Genomic DNA, 17,540 nt, shown 5'->3' on the forward strand with positions numbered 1-17,540 from the left:
TTCTTTAGTTAGAAAACCATCTGTTCACTTCCACATCTGATCAATAGCAGATTAAGCTAATGTGGCCCCCTTCCTGCTAAAAACATGCCAGTACACTCAAAAAAAAATAAGGTGGGGCGCGGTGGCTCACACCTGTAATCCCAGCACTTCGGGAGGCCGAGGCGGGCACACCGCTTGAGGTCAGGAGCTTGAGACCAGCCTGGGCAACATGGCAAACCCTGCCTCTACTAAAAGTACAAAAATTAGCCAGGCATGGTTGCTGCGCCTGTAATTCTGGCTACTCAGGAGGCTGAGGCAGGATAATCACTTGAAGCTGGGAGGTAGAGGTTGCAGTGAGCCGAGATCACACCACTGACTGCACTCCAGCCTGGGTGATGGAGACTCTGTCCCAAAAAACAAACAAACAAACAAAACGTGTGGGGAGGAGGGGGGGAAGTCCACCGGAATCAGAAATGAAGAAAGGACCGAGGAGTTTGGAGTCGTGAGCCAAGGAACTGATACTCAGTAGCTGAGGGCAGTGTGGAGCGGTGGCGACAAGACCTAGTCACACTAACGCTTGGGTTTTAATGCCCTGCAGGGACCAGACAGGGTCTCAGGTTCCTGTAAAGCCTGGGGAGCATGTACACTTGGTGAGAGAAGGGTTAGAAAGGCCTGACCCACCAGCCCAGGGAGCCTGGCTCTGCCAGGGTGCTGCTGGCGGGGGAAGGGAGCCCTCCCAAGAGCAGCAGAAACCCTGAGCTCACACAACTGGGGCAGCAGGGCCAAGACATGAAACATGAAAACTGCCCTGGGACAGCTGTACCTGACATACCTGGCAGACAAAAGCAAAAGTGCCCTGTAGAAACGCCTCCAGGGCTGAGGCTACACAGGTACCCACGGGGCAAACTAGCCCCACTGACCTCAAGTGATCCGTCCGCCTTGGCCTCTCAAAGTGCTGGGATTACGGGTGTGAGCCACCGCGCCCGGGAGCACGGTTCTACAGGTGGATGAAAATTACAATAGGATAAAACAGCAAATAAGGAAAAGCATGCTGCTAGCTCATGCAGTGGGCAGCCCCCTGCCTGGAGTGAAATGAGATCCCCATCACAGAGGTGTACAAGGGGAAGTTGGCTAGAGGGCCTCAGGCAGGAACTCTTTTTTTTTTTTTGAGACACAGTCTCACTCTGTTGCCCAGGCTGGAGTGCAATGGCATGATCTCAGCTCAGTGCAACCTCCGCCTCCTGGATTCAAGCAATTCTGGTGCCTCAGCCTCCCAGAGTTGCAATTACAGGCACCCAACACCATACTTGGCCAGGCCGGTCTGTAACTCTTGACCTCAAGTGATCTGCCCGCTCAGCCTCCCAAAGTGCTGGGATTACAGGCATGTGCACTGTGCCCAGCCTAGGAACATCTTAAAAGGGATTTCTGCATAGGCTGGGGTGGGGAGTGGGGTTCACTCAGATCCTACTCCAAGGTAGCTTCCAATTAGGGGACTATAAAATACAATTTTAGTCTCTGCTCTACTCCCAAAGGAAAAAAGGTCAAAGGGTCAGCAGCAGGTCTTGAAACAACTACTCCAAGCCAGTGAGGTACCATCTGTCTGTCCCCAGGGGTCTCCTGCTTACCGGGCTACAGTCACAGTTCTGGTTGTGACCATGGAGGACAAGAGCAGATGCTGAATGCTTCCTCCAAATCAGTTTGTCAAACAGATTATTAAGTCCGGGGATCAGCTTGAACTCTGCAATCATTCTGTGAACCTGGACGGGATAGGAAGGAAAAAGTATTAATTAAGACAAATGTGCTTGAAAAATCTAGCAAAACCTCGTGCTCAGTACACACGATAATGACATTCAGGACGAAGAAAGCAACTAACTGTCAGTAAGGAGTGCTGGGGTTTGAAGAAAACATCCATGTATCCCCTACACCTACCACACACACACACACTTTCTAACTTTACTCATTAATGCTCACAATAATCCTACAAGTCATAATGTATGATAGTTCCTATCACAGAAGCATGAGTTTGGGATTCAGATAGTCCTGCGTATGATTCAAGAGTCCTTTGGGATTCAAGAGTCCTGGGTTTGACTCTTAGCTTTACCATGTGCAAACTTGGTAACCTTAAACAAATTCCTTAAGATTTGTCTCCTCATATTAACATGAAAATGTCCCTCATGCTTTGCACTAGGATAAATTTCAGCTGAAAGTAAGATACGACTATTAAAAAACTCTAAGATCCAGAAAAATCTTTGCAAAGAATTAAAAAAAATGATCTAAGAGTTGGAAAAGCCTTTCTGAAGGATCACACTAAACCTAGAAGCTCAAAAAGAAGCTTGTTGACATCAACCACCCAAACCTTTTAAAATTCTGAATGGCAAAACTCAAAATAAGCAAAGTCACAAGCCAAATATGACAAAAAAAGAACAGACATTGGCAATTCATGCCACAAGCAAAGAAATTCCTCTATAAGGAGTCCTACAAACATCTCTGATTTTTCACTCTTTCAGACTGGGAAAGATGACAAAGCTTTAAAAGAACATGTTGGTGACCTGGGCATCAGGTACATTCACACGCTGTTGGTGGGAGGGCACACTGTTATGACGTGCACAGGGAAGAGGGTTTTGCAGTAACTCTAAAATTTCAAATCCATAATCCCTTTAACCAGCAATTCCACTTTAGGAATTTACATTCAGATCCATATAAATACTAAATGACACATATTTACAATGCTACTCACTGCAGCATTATTTGTAATGCCCCAAAATAGATATAACCTACACTTCCATCAACAGAGATTAGCAAAATAAATTATGGTATGCCACTCAATGGGATATAAGGCACCAGTAAAAAAACATCAAGGTGTTTTGTATGTCGTGAACTTAACAACTGCCGAGAGATAATACTGGGAAAGCAAGTACGTTCATGCTATATTACTGACTGTGTAAAAAAAGAGGAATACAATTCGCCTTTGTAAGCATAAAAATGTCTCTAGAAGGATATACTAATAACTGGTAAAATTAGCTGCTTCATGGAACCATCAGAATGTCAATGATCAGAGGGGAAACAGGCTTCATTGATACTAACTTAAATCTTTTAAAACAGAACTACAGGAATGATTTCCCTTTTAAAATTTGTTTATATAACGTAAGGCTATTACTAGCCCTTCTCGGGACTGTTGTAACGATCAAGTCAGAAAGCACATGTAAAGCTCTGCACACAGCACCACTGCTCGCTTATTGCCATTTTACAAGGGGGAGAAGTTCAGCAAGACCAGCCTGGGCAAGGTCAGTGATTGCAACAGCACCTAACTCAGGTGTTCTGATCCTAAAGTCTGCCCCTTTCCAGCCCACTACAGGTATGCATTTATCTTGGGAGACCAGAACCTGACAAAGACATCCCTGGCAGCCTCCATTCCAATGGACCTCTCCCTTCAACATATTAGGTTGTGTAAAAGTAACTGTGGGTTTTGCCACTGAAAGTAACAGAGGTGACTATTCTCTTTCTACTAGAAATCACAGCCTACTAGAAATTACTACATAATTTCTACTAGAAATTATGGCCAGTGTTAGACTCATAAGCAGCCCAGAACCTGTTAAGACTGAGGCTGATGTAAAATGACACCTGCTGTGCCACTCAGGCCTTTACTAAAACCCAGCCTGGGTCTACCTTGCCCTGCTTAACTGGGGTTGGGGAGGTACGGCTGACATCTATGGTGTTTACCAAGCCATGTGCCTTCCTGTCTCACTCAAAGGGCCCTAAGCCAGGCCCAGGTCACACAGCTATAAAACGTTGCAACAATGGCCCACAAAAATTCATCCAGTGCAACTGCCTCACTGCACAGACTAGAAACCCAAGCTTAAAGAGATTAGGGGTGAGTCACACAGCTGGGAAGAGAGGGGCCTTCTGAGGCAGACTTGGACCTAACCCGGGGTCTCCTAAGTTCAGGCCAGTATTTAGGTTTGAGGTTTCTCCTACATCATTTCCCTTTTCTCTTAACAATACTAGCTTCTTAGCCAGGAATGGTGGCTCACGCCTGTAATCCCAGCACTTTGGGAGGCCAAGATGGGCAGATCACCTGAGCTCAGGATTTCGAGACCAGCCTGGGCAATATGGTGAAGCCCTGTCTCTACTAAAAATACAGAAATTAGGGCCGGGCATGGTGGCTTACATCTGTAATCCCAGCACTTTGGGAGGACAAGGTGGGCGGATCACTTGAGGTCAGGAGTTTCAGACCAGCCTGGCCAACATGGTGAAACCCCGTCTCTACTAAAAATACAAAAATTAGCCGGGTGTGCTGGCGCATGCCTGTAGTCCCAGCTACTCAAGAAGCTGAGGCAGGAGAATTGCTTGAACCCGGGAGGCAGAGGTTGCAGTGAGCAGAAATTGCGCTCCAGCCTGAGTGACAGGGAGACTCCATCTCAAAAACAAAAATAAAATACAAAAATTAGCCAGGCATGGTGGTGTGCGCCTGTAACCCCAGCTACTTGGAGGGCTGAGGCAGGAGGATCGCTTGAGCCCGGGAGGCAGAGGTTGCAGTGAGCTGAGATCACGCCACTGCACCGCTCCAGCCTGGGTAGCAGAGCAAGACTACCTCAAAAAAAGGAAAAAAAAAAAAAAAAAAGAAAGAAAGAAAGAAAGTAAATAGCAGCTTCTTCACGTGTAAAATTTGTAAAACAAATTTTACTTGTAGAATGCATTATTCCTACTCTCAGGTCCAGCCCCGTGGCCTGCTCTATAGGAGGATGGTAGGCAGGTGGGTGAGATGAAGTGCCACTCTACCTGAGGAGGCAGTGGGTAAGAGCTCAGGCTTCGCAGTCAGCAAGCCCTGGGTTCATAAGACAGCTTTGTGATCCTCGGCAACATTCTTTGAGGTCAAGTCCCTTGACAGAAAAGGCGATGGGGGACGATGGAGCTGTTGAAAAGGCTCAGTGAGGTAATGTGGAAGCTACTCAGGGCTTGAAGAAATGACTAAAAAAACGACTGCTATATGGATGATTTTCATTAGCACCAGAGGGACGAAACTTGACAGCATTTGGGGAGCCTCTCCAGTCTTGAGATTTCAATTTGGCCAAGATTGGTCAGAGAACTTGGCCCAACTGCCCATTAACAAGAAGGCCTCTTTAAGGAAGAAGCCTTCTGTGAGGCCTGGCCAAGGAAATCCTTTCCCTTGCTACCCAGTGTAGGCAGGATCTGGGAATCCATATCCTCATGGTGCCCGGCACACAGCAGAAACCCAGGAAATGCCGACTGTGCAAATGAGAACATGCTAGTGAAAGTGATTTTGGGGGGCCAGGATTTCAAGGTCACTAATGGTCCCTTCCCAAGGAAGCAGCGCTGTAATCATACAGTTTAACTCAAGACTGCAACGACTCATAGCAATGTGGAAACAAGAAGGCTCAGGGAACAAAGAACTGTTGTGAGATGGCAGACAGAGGAGGCAGGGCAGCAGAGTTTAAATTCTGGCTCTATCCAGGCCTGTCCCCGAGAGCACAGCCTAGTTTATGCCCTGGCTTTCTCAAGAATCGAGTGTGGGGACACAGAGTCACCACCTGTTGTGTAACTTACTAAATACCTGAAAATTCAAACAACTGTGAAAATGCCTCAAAAAAGTAATAGCACTCAACACATAGAAGCTGTCCCTACAATTATTTCAAATATAAATAACTGTGAAAGTGCCTCGAAAAAGTAATAGCACTCAACCCATAAAAGTTGTCCCTACAATTATTTTTTATAAAAAACATGTTCCATATTGAAAGAAGGGACACCAATGCTGTGGCTATCAGTGTGGGATCTCATCCAGTGTCCTGGTTTTAAATACAACCATATGCTGAGGACTCCCAAAGTGACACCTCCGGCCTTGCCATCTCCCCAGTAGCAGCTGTAGGTAATCAATCCAAGTGCCAATTCCATCAGACACCTCAAATCTACCTTGTACAAAACGCAGCTCCCCATCTTCCTAAGCCTGCTCCTCCACCCCTTACCTGCTGGTCTTAACCATCTCAATACATGGCAAATCCATTCTCCTATTTGCTTAGTTCACATTCAAATGCATCCAGAATGCAACCACTTCCCACCAGTCCCAACACCAATATGCTGGTCCTAGCTGCTATCATCTCTTGGCCCTATTATGAGGGCCCCTAATGGTCACCCTATTCCCTTCCTTGCTGTTTCCAGTCTTTCCCAAAGCAGTCAGAGGAATGACTTCTCACTTCACTTGGAGTAAAAACCAGTCTTTAAAATGGCCTGTGACAGCTTGACGTGACCTGGTCCCTGCGAGCCCTCAGCCTTCCTCTCCTGGCTGTTTTCTCCAGGCCGTCCCCCAGCTGCCTCACTGTTCCAGTGACTACACACACTCCTCCCCAGGGCACTGCCCTGTCCCACCTGCTACACTCTTTCATTCTCTTCCAGACGTTTTCATCCTCACTTGTAAAATGGGGGTAACTGCACTGCTGTTGCCCAGACTTGTGACAGTCCAGTGTCTGACTCAGAAAGGTGTGGAAGGACTGCTGAGACCCCAGCCTCTCCTGCCCCCATGCCTGGTTTCCTCCCTAGGAGAAGGGCGTGGTCTGCGGGCTACTTCTCAACAGTCTTGAGGAGGAGGGCTGCACTCTTCCAAGCCCTTTTTCCTCTACTGTAGGTTATGGGCCCTTCCTCCTCCATCCTGGAACTACTTCAAGACTCAGGGAAGCCCTGCACATCTGGAGCCCCTGTACTTGCCCAGTTTTCCTAAGCAGACATAGCTCTGGGCTCTGTCCCACTGCCCTGAGCCCACATCAGGTTGGCAGCTCCTCCAGCACATCCACAGGGCCAGTCTTGCCAGTTTTCAACCCTTTAATCTTCACCTCACAGAGGCAACTGCCTGCTCCTGCCCTGAGCACCAACCAGGAATGCCTAGAAACGCTCCACACAGCAACGCACCGTGGAAAGACTCCGGTTCTGGAATCAGCCTGGTTTCCTGATGGGTAGAACAGTAGGAGAAATACCCCTATGCTCTGCCAGCCTAGAGCAAGAGCCATTCCAACAGAAGGCCCTGTGGAGCACCTGGCATACCATGAGCGCGCGGGCAGCACCTGCTCCCCGTGTCCTGAGACGCTGGAGAGGGGCCCACCTGGTTTCGCTGACGCCCCATCAGCAGCACGCAGAGGACATAGAGCACTTCCAGTTTGTACATGATCTCATGCATAATCTTCATTGACTGGGGCAGCTGGGTCCTGGCTGACGTGTGAGGCAGGCCATTCTCCTCAGAAGCCCCTGGAGGAGGGAACACAATGGAGGCTGACACAGCCACCGGAGAGAGGATTGAGTCACGGCTTGTGAGGAAACACATTTCCGTCCCTCGAACCTGCTCTGAACAGACTTGTAGCATAGCCATTCAGCTGGGCCTTGAGCCTGAACAGAGACCCTGAAAGCTGCAAAACTCCCTCCACACCCCCAGGAGCCAGGTAAGCTCAGAGACTCAGAGAAATGGACTCTGCAGTAGTTGTATCTCATCTACTTTTACACGAAGAAAAAATATTTGGACACAGCCAACACAGTAACATGACCCACCCCTCCCTGCTTATCCCCTTCTCCTGCCACCAACCAGACCCCCAGAAGGTGCCCAGGCAGATGTCTGACAGCAAATTATGGGGACCGCTCTTCAAGTCGCAAATGGCCCTACTTACTTGGTTCTACTGAGATTCCATGAGGGACACTGTGGAAGCCCGAGAGGGATTCTTTTTGAAGAATTCCCAATTTTTCAAAAGAACCATCTAAATTTTTCTAAGGTTCAACTTTCTAAAGCAGACTGGGTATCACACCTGATGCTACTGATGCAGATGAACAATCTACAGGCAGACTTTCATTTTATCCAATGTCATTACCGCGGACATCAACAGCAGCTAAGTAATATTTACTGGACACTTGACATGTGTCAGACTTGCTGGTTTTATGACTTTGGGCCAGTCCCCTCCTCACTAGGCCTTAGACTGCTCTGTACTACTGCAGCGGACAGCTAGAGTTACTGTGAAGACTGAATGGGAACATAAGAGAAGCCCAGCATCTGATTCTTAGGAAGCTCCCATTCACTCCTAGATCCTTTATTTATGTATTTATTTATTTACTTACTTACTTACAGTCTGGCTGTGTCACCCAGGCTGGAGTGCAGTTGTGCGATCCGGCTCACTGCAACCTCCGCTTCCTGGTTTTAAGCAAGTCTCCTGCCTCAGCCTCCCGAGTAGCTGGGAATACAGGCGCATGCCACCATGCCCAGCTAATTTTTCTATTTTTAGTAGAGATGCGGTTTCACCACGTTGGCTGGGCTGGTCTCGAACTCCTGACCTCAAGTGCTCTGCCCACCTTGGCCTCCCAAAGTGCTGGGATTACAGGGGTGAGCCACTGTGCCCGGCCTAGATCCCCATTATTTTAAAAGGGCATCGGTCAAGAGTCAGGAGAGGCTAGGTGATCTTAGCAGAGTGACTTCCCTTCAGTTTCCTCCTTGTTAAGGTGAAAAGATGAATCAATAACTGCCAAGGTCCTCTCAAGCTCCTATAGGAACTGTTTCCCTAGAGGCCTCTATGTGGTATAGAGGAGTGGTTATCAGATATACTCAGGTAAGGCTCATACAGAAAACACAGTGATACTCTGCAAAGTATCAAGACAGAAGAACCTAACTTATTCCGACCAGGTGTGGTGGCTCATGCCTATGATCCCAGGACTTTAGGAGGCCAAGGCAGGTGGACTGCTTGAGCCTAGGAGTTTGAGACCAGCCTAGACAATACAGTGAGACCTCATCTCTATAAAAAAATTTAAAAAATTAGCTGGGCATGGTGGCATGTGCCTGTAGTCCCAGCTACTGAAGAGGGAGAGGTGGGAGGATCGCTTGAGCCTGGAAGGTGAAGGTTGTAGTGAACCAACAGAGATCGTGCCACTGTACTCCAGCCTGGACAACAGAGCTGAACCCTGTCTCCAAAAAAAAAAAAAAAGAGAGAGAATCTAACTTACTCTATCCTACAGACTTGGAACTACTTTTCCCAGCTGTGTTATGTTAAAATCACAACCCTGGAAGACGACAAGCTGCCGAATAAAGCGTGACTGAGAGACAGCGTGGCACGGTAGTTACGAGCAGAGACCCTGAAGCCAGACTACCGGGTTTGAACCCCAATCACTAACTGGGTGGTCTTCAGTAAATCAGTGGACCTCTCATGCTTCAGTATCCATCCTCCTTTGTAATACAGCAATACTGACAACCATACCCACCCTTTAACGTCGTAAGGAGTAGGGGAATATATTGAAGGTGCCTGAAACAATGCCCGAAGTAAGCAACATACAATTAGAAACTAAATATAAGTTCTCAGAAAACTGACTTTTATGTGCTAATGCTTGCTTGCTACTTTGTATTCTTCTTTTTCATTTCCAAGCTTTTAATGGGAACTAAACAGGTAGGAGACAAAGACTCAGGAAAAATTTACTGGAGAAATTTTTAATTTAAGAGATTCCATCTACTCATATTTATTCTGCTGTACCTTGGGCAAAAAACTATAGTTACTCAATTTCCATGTTAGGACTCCTTGGCCCAGCTTCCAGAACAGTTAAGTGTCGGCTAATCTGTGAAGTGAACCTGAAGAACTATCACGCACAATCCCGCCTCTGTCGTGCACTGCTGTGTGACCTTGTGTGCTTGGCATCCTCAGCACCCAGCCCATGGTGCTCTAGAGAGTCCTGCAGGGAAGGATGTTTATGGAAGCAGTGGGCACAGTGTGGGGCACACAAGTCCTACTGAGAAACAAACATCTGCAAAGCAAGAGACGGGGCAGCCTGACGCCTCTCCAAGTCACCACCAACTTTTGGTGCCTGGCTTGTACAGGCCTGACAGACTTTCTGGGATATTTTCAAGAAACAGTCTCCAAAGCAATGGAGAGCTTAGCAACAAGGACAATCCCAAGGATGAAGATGGGAAAACCAGCTCACGAGGCCTGTGCTTCCCTCCGAGTCTCTTCAGCTCTACCAGGCCGATTGGAGCGGTCACCACTCTCTCTCTGTCGGCACTGCACTCCGTTTTCTGCAGGCATGCACACTCATTTGTTTTCTTTTTTTAACAGCTTGGAGGTACAATTCACACACCATGCAATTCATCCATTTAATTAACCGTATCATGATTTTTAGGATATTCATAGAGTTGTGCAGCCATTACCACAATCAATTTTAGAGTATCTTCACCACCCCCCGAAATCTGCCTTGTACTCACTACCAGTCACTTCCTATTTCCCACCAAACCCCTTAGTTCTAGGCAACCATGAAACTGTTTTCCGTCTCTAGGTAATTGCCTATTCAGGACACTTCATATTAATGCACTCATGCAATATGCCGTCTTTTGTGACTGCTTCTTTCACCTAGTACAATGTTTTCAGGGTTTATCTATGTCGTGGCACCGATCAGCATTCCCTTTTTTTAACTGCTGAATAACACCCGCTAGTATAAATACGCCACATTCTGGCTTGGCACAGTGGCTCACGCCTGTGATTCCAGCACTCTGGGAGGCCAAGACGGGAAGATCGTTTGAGCGCAGGAGTTTGAGACCAGTTTGGGCAACACAGCAAGACTCTGTCTCTTTTTATTACAAAAAATAAAAAAATTAGCTGGGTGTGGTGGCGTGCACCTGTTTCCAGCTACTTGGGAGGCTGAGGTGTGAGGATGGCTGGGCCTGGGAGGTCAGGGCTGCAATGAGTGCAACGAGCTGTGATCACACCACCGCACTGTAGCCTAGGCGACAAAGCTAGACCCTGTCTCCAAAAAAAATAAATAAATAAGAATATACCATATCCTGTTTATTCATTCATCGGGTGACAGTCATTTGTGTTGTTTCCATTATTTTGGCTGTTATGAATATGCTGTGATGAACATTCCTGAAAAAGTTTTTGAGTAACACGTATTTCCATTTATCTTGGGTATATACCTGGGAGTAGGATTTCTGGGCCCTATGACATAACTGTATGTTAACCTTCTGAGGAACTGCTAGACTGTAGAATGGCTGCACTATTCTACATGCCCACTAATAGTGAATGTGGGTTCTGATTTCTCCCTATTCTTGCCAACCCTTATTATCCACCTTTTTTGATAGCCATTCGAGTGACTATGAAGTACTATATCATTGTGGGGTTTGTTTTTTCCTCTATCACCTAGACTGAAGTGCAGTGGCAGGACCACAGCTCACTGCAGCCTTGAACTCTGGACCTAAACAATCCTCCCACCTCAGCCTCCCAAGTTGCCAGGACTACTATGGGCACATGCCACCACGCCTGGCTAACCAAAAAACATTTTTTTTTGTAGAGATGAGGTCTTGCTCTGCTGTTCGAGTTGGTCTTGGACAATCTTCCTGCCTTGGCCTCCCCCGAAGTGTTGGGATTACGGTGCCAGCCACTGTGCCTGGCCTCACTATGGTTTTGATTTGCATTTCCCTGATGGCTAATGATGATGAATATTTTTCACGTGCTTAATAATTATTTGTATATCTTCTTTGGAGAGATGTCTATTCAGATCCTTTGTCTATATTTTGAAATGGGTTGTCTTTTTATTATTGAGTTATGGGAGTTCTTTATACATTCTAGATACAAATCCCTTATTAGATATATGATTTGCAAAAATGTCCCAACCCTGTATTCCCCACAAAAACATTCTTCCATGCTGTGTGTTCTCTTTTTACTTTCCTGATAGTGTTTTTTGAAGAACAAAAAGTTTTAACTTTGATGAAGTCCAATCTATTATTTACCTGGTTGCCTGTGCTTCAGATGTCACTGTGTATGACATCTAAACTGTTAAATCCAAGGTCATGAAGCTTTATCCTTATGTTTTCTTCTAAGGTTTTATAAGTTTAGCTCTTTTATTTAGGTCTTTGACCCTTTTAATTTTGTGTATGACATGAGGCAGAGGATCTAACTTCATTCTTTTGCATGTGGACATCAAATGGTCCCAGTACCATTTGTTGAAAAGACTACCACTGTTTCCACCAACGAATGGTCTTGGTACCCGCTGAAAATCAATTGATCATAATAAGCATGAGGGTTTATTTCTGAACTCTCAACTCTGATCAATATGTCTATCCTCAGGCCGGCAGCACAGTGTGGACTGCAGCTTTGTGGTAGGTTTTCAAGTCAGGACATGAGTTCTCTTAGGTTTTTTTTTTTTTTTAAAGACAGAGTCTCACTGTCACCCAGACTGGAGTACAGTGGCACGATCACAGGTTACTGCAGCCTCAAACTCCTGAGCTCAAGCTAACCTCCCACCTCAGCCTCTTGAGTAGCTGGGACTATAGGTGGGTGCCACGAGGCTTGGCTAATTTTTAAATTTTTTGGAGACAGGGGTCTCGCTATATTACCCACGCTGGTCTCAAACTCCTGAGGCCAAGTGATCCTCCAGCCTCAGCCTCCCAAAGTGTTGGGATTACAGGCATGAGTCACTGTACCCGGCCTAGTTCAAGACTGTTTTTGTTCATCTGAGTCTCTTGCATTTCCACATGAATTTTAGGATCAGCTAGTCCATTTTTGCAAAGTAGACAGCTGAGAGTTCTGACAGAAACTGTGTTGAATCTGCAAGGCTGACCTGTAGATCAGTATGGGAATACCGTTATCTTAACAATATTAATCTTCTGATTCAAAGACAAGGGATATCTTTACATTTATTTAGGGTTTAATTTTTCAATGATGTTTTAGAATTTTCAGAGTGTAAGTTTTACACTTGTTAAGTTGCTAAGTATTTTATTTTTTTGATCCTATTGTAAATAAAGTTGTTTTCTTAATTTCATTTTTGGTTTGTTGATTGCTACTGTATAGAAATACTACTCATTTTTAAATATTAGCCTTCTGAACCTTTGTTGAACCTGTTTATTAGTTTATTGGTTTTTATAGTAGGTTCCTTAGGTTTTTCTACATATAAGATCATCCCATCTGTGAAGAGTTTCACTACTTTTCTAATTTGCATGCCTTTAATTTCTTTTTCTTGCCTAACTGCCCTAGCCAGAACCTCCAATACAACGCTGAAGAGAAGCGGCAACAGCACTGCCACTTCCAGAAACAATCAGGAACTCATCTTGGTCCTGATCTTAGTGGGAGAAGCCTTCCATTTTTTGCCATTAGGTATGTTAGCCATGGGTTTCTGTAGATGCCCTTTAACAGGCTGAGGAAGTTCTCTCCTGAGTTTTTGTTTTTACTAGAAGGGGTGTTGGATTTTCTCAAATGCTTTTATGGAAACGATCATGTGGTTTTTGTCCTTTATTCTATTAATACAGTGTATTACATAAACTGATTTTCAAACGTTGAACCAAATTTGTATAAATCCATTTGGTCATGGTATACAATCCTTGTATGTTGCTATACTTGGTGTGCTAGTATTTTGTTGAGGATTTTTGCACCTATAATCATAAGAGATACTGGTCTTGTGATGTCTTTATCTGGTTTTGGTATCATGATAACATGATCTCAAAGAATAAGCTGAGAACTGTTCCTTCCTCTTTTATTTTCTATTAGAGTCTGGAAAGTATTGGTGTGAATTCTTGAAACACTTGGTAGAATTAACCAGTGAAGCCACGTGGGCCAGGACTTTTCTTTGTGGGCAGTTTTTCATTATTTATTCAATCTTCTTGTTACAGTTCTTTCAGGTTTTCTATTTCTTCCTGAGTTAGCTGCGGTAGTTTGTGTCTTTTAACTGGCTCATTTCATCCAGGTTATTTAGTTTATTGGCTTACATGGTTTACAGTATTCCCTTAGAGTCCTTTTACTTTCTTAAGGTTGGTTGTAATGTACCTTCTTTCATTTCTAATTTAGTAATTTAAGCCTTTCTTTTTTGGTCAGTGTGGCTAAAAGTTTGTCAACTTTGTTGATCTTTTTAAAGATTACCTTTAAAAAAATCATCTTTGGTTTTGTAGATTTTCTCTATTGTTTTTCTATTCTCTATCTCACCAGTTTTCACTCTAATCCTATTACTTCCTTTTCCTCTTGAGATGTTTTTTTCCCAATGACTTAAGGTAGACGTTCAGGCAATTTAGATTTATTTAAAAATGTAGGCATTTATAGCTCTAAAGTTCCCTCTAAGTACACTTTAGCTGCATCCCGTGTGATATATAGTGTCATTTTCATTTCTCTCAAAATATTTCCGTGTTTTTTTTTTTTTGAGACAGAATCTCGCTGTCACCCAGGCTGTGGTGTGATCTCAGCTCACCGCAACCTCCACTTCCAGGGTTCAAGCAATTTTCCTGCCTGGACCTCCTGACCTTAAGTGACCCACCTCCTCGGTCTCCCAAAGGGCTGGGATTATAGGCGTGAGCCACCGCGCCCAGCCTCAAGATATGTCCTAATTTTGCTTGTGATCTCCTGTTTGACCCACTGGTTATTTAGAAGTATACTGCTTAATTTGCATGTATTTATTAATTTCCCAAGTTTCTGTTATTTATTTATAACTCACCCCACTGGGATTTGAGGACATACTTTTGTACAATTTTAATCGTTTTAAATTTGCTGAATTTTTTTAACAGCCTAGCATATGGTCTATCCTGGAGAATGTTCATGTGCACTTAAGAATGTGCATGCTGTAGTAGTTGGGTGGAGAGGTCTACAGTGCTCTGTTAGTCCTTGTTGGTATACAGTGTTTTAAGTCTTCTGTTTTCCTGTTGATCTTCTGCTTAGTTTTATCCATTATTAAAAGTAGTATGTTAAGGTCTCCAGCTGTTGTTTTTGAACTACTGCTTTCTTCCAATCTGTTAGTTTTTACTTCACGTATTTTTGGGGGGCTGTTTTTAGATGCATACGTGTTTATAACTGTTATATCTTCTCGATGGTTTCACCCTGTTATTACAAAATATCCCTATTTTGCTCTGATAATAGTTTTTGTTTTAAAGTCTCTCCAGCTCTTTTGGCTTGGTGGTGGGGGCTCACACCTGTAATCCCAGCACTTTGGGAGGCCAAGGCAGGCGGATCACCTGAGGTCATTTGAGACCAACCTGGCCAACATGGTGAAACCCCATCTCTACTAAAAACACACACAAAAATGAGCCGGGCGTGGGCTCCACGCCTGTAATCTCAACTACTTGGGAGGCTGAGGCATGAGAATCGCTTGAACCCAGGAGGTGGAGGTTGCAGTCAGCTGATCGTGCCATTGCACCCCAGCCTGGGCGACAGAGTGAGACTCTGTCTCTCCAACTTTTTAAAAGTACAGCCTCTCCAGCTTTCTTGTGGATGCTGCCTGCATGATACATCTTTTTCTGTCCTTTACTGTCCTATTTTATCTTTGAATTGAAAGTGTGTTTTCTGTAGGTTGCATATAACTGGATCTTGTTTTCTGATCCAATATAACAATCTGTCTTTTGAATGGTTAAATCGATTCACATTTAATGTTATTACTGATAAAGCTGGACTTACTTCTGCCATTTTTTTGTTTTCTGTAGTCTTGTGTGTTTTTTTGTTCCTCAAAAAAAATTTTTTTTTAATCTGAAAAATATTAAGATGTATGTGGTAAGCAACTTTTTTTTTTTTTTTCCTGATATGGAGTTTCACTCTTGTTATTCAGGCTGGAGTGCAATGATGCCATCTTGGCTCCCCACAACCTCCGCCTCCCAGGTTCAAGCGATTCTCCTACCTCAGCCTCCCGAGTAGCTGGGATTACAGGCATGTGCCACCACGCCCGGCTAATTTTGTATTTTTAGTAGAGATGGGGTTGCTCCATGTTGGTCAGGCTGGTCTCGAACTCCTGACCTCAGGTGATCCGCCCACCTTGGCCTCCCAAAGTGCTGGGATTACAGGTGTGAGCCACTGCACCCAGCCAGCAACTTCTAAGAAAGTAACTTGGGAAATACGGTGAAGAAATAATTGAAGGAGATATAATGTTATACTAGAAAATATTAATCAAAAGAAACACTAAAGCTTTCTGCCTCTTCTGGTATTACATCCAGCTGTTAGGCTCTATTAACTGCTGTCTGAATTCTCGACTGTTTTTGACAATGCCCTGGAGTATACACTGCTCCCAAGTCTAATTCAATTAAATTCAGGAAGGGGTGATTTTTGAAATTGAGCTTTGTTCTGACCTTAGGAGAGTTCTTCTCAGCTGTCTCCTTCCCTGGTTCTCTGGTGAACTAGCTGGCCTGTGCATCACCTTGTTCTTAATTAAGAAGAGGTACCTGGCCGGGCATAGTGGCTCATGCCTATAAACCTGGCACTCTGGGAGGCCAAAGAGGATGGATCACCTAAGGGCAGGAGTTTGAGACTGGCCTGGCCAGCATGGCAAAACCCTTCTCTATTCAAAAAAAGAGAAAATACAAAAAATAAAAGAGTAAAAAAAAGAAGAGCTACCTGTCTCTTTTTATTTGCTTACCATCAAAATCTCAGGCATGAACTTCCCTAGACTCTGTTCTTACTAACTGCCTTTCTCTGTGGGCAAATTCTCAGAGCATGGTCAGTAGCCTCTAGTCTTCTGGGCTTGCCTTTCCCAGTGCAAAACCTCTGTACATGAGCAAGCAAGCTTAGGCAAAGGTGATCACAGCCATAGAATTCTTGGCCGGAAGTATGTGGGATAGAGCTTCCATACCGTGAGTGCAGTATGGAGTTGGGTGGAGGAAGGAAGCCTCTGACCTCTTTGCCATACTTACCGAGAACTCAGCCTCTTCAATTTGGAGCTGGAGGGAAGAAGAAAAGCTGGTGGCCTCCCACTCCCAGTGAGATACCTATTCCTCGTTTGGGAGCTGAGAATTCCTGGGTTTGTGTATTCTGAACCTGCTGGCCAGAATCGAATGCTTTAGGGATGGGCACCTAACCAAAGATGGGCCAGAGTTCTTTACCAGGAAGCTGCAGCTGAGACTGGGAGTCTTCTTATTTAATAGGCAGTCTTCTGCCTAGTCCCATCAAGGGGACCAGGAAAAGACAGGGCACAGTAAGACAGAAGACTAAGAAACATTGTAGAAAGAAAAAGAGATGAGGAGAGAAGTTTCTAGGTTCCTAAGAATGTTCTGGTTACTGGTTCTTGTCAGTCCCTGAGACACAGCTGTCTCAGGTCTGCAACAAAGCCCTTTTCCCTGAAATCAAGTCCACTTTGGGGAGTTCAGTGAGGTTTCTGTAACCAGCTATCAAAAGAGTCTTAATAGTCATGGTCTAGAATTGCCTCAAGGAAAATACTACTTTGAGCAAATCTCCAATTAATCCTCCTTGGAAAGGAGAGCAAGAATGGTCCCAGGTGCCCATGGAAAAGCTCCCGATCGCTCAGGGGACCCATCCTCCCATACCTTGATTGTGCTCTGACTCCTCATTGGCCACTCGCATCAGGGCATCTAGCACCAAAGCATTGTCTAGCCATGTGTACCACTCCTCCAACTCCTGAAGGAAGCTGGCTGTGCCCGTTGACTCTGACACCTTTCGAGTCGCCAGTTTGCAAAGCCGCTCAACAAAGCCAGGGATGCTGAGAAGGGCCGCTGACAGGGAAAGAACAAGCGAGGAAATTTTCAAAACAGAGACCAGCAAAACTACCCCTAAAGCCCTGACAAACAATCTGCATGATAGGAATAATTCTTACTCTGATAGTAGCTAAAGCTACTCTTTTAAAATGAA

General features: G+C 44.9%; 1 protein-coding gene across 1 annotated transcript in view; it reads right to left on the minus strand.

Moving 5' to 3' along the window:
* The window catches only part of TRPC4AP (transient receptor potential cation channel subfamily C member 4 associated protein), an 88,596-nt gene that overhangs the window by 11,288 nt on the left and 59,768 nt on the right, over window positions 1–17,540 (minus strand). The window contains 3 exon segments of the mRNA XM_015149151.3: window positions 1,605–1,736; window positions 7,088–7,254; window positions 17,219–17,404. Coding sequence (XP_015004637.2) covers window positions 1,605–1,736; window positions 7,088–7,254; window positions 17,219–17,404 — 485 coding nt within the window.

Source organism: Macaca mulatta, chromosome 10 (genome assembly GCF_049350105.2).
Source record: "Macaca mulatta isolate MMU2019108-1 chromosome 10, T2T-MMU8v2.0, whole genome shotgun sequence".
Classification (NCBI taxonomy): domain Eukaryota; kingdom Metazoa; phylum Chordata; class Mammalia; order Primates; family Cercopithecidae; genus Macaca; species Macaca mulatta.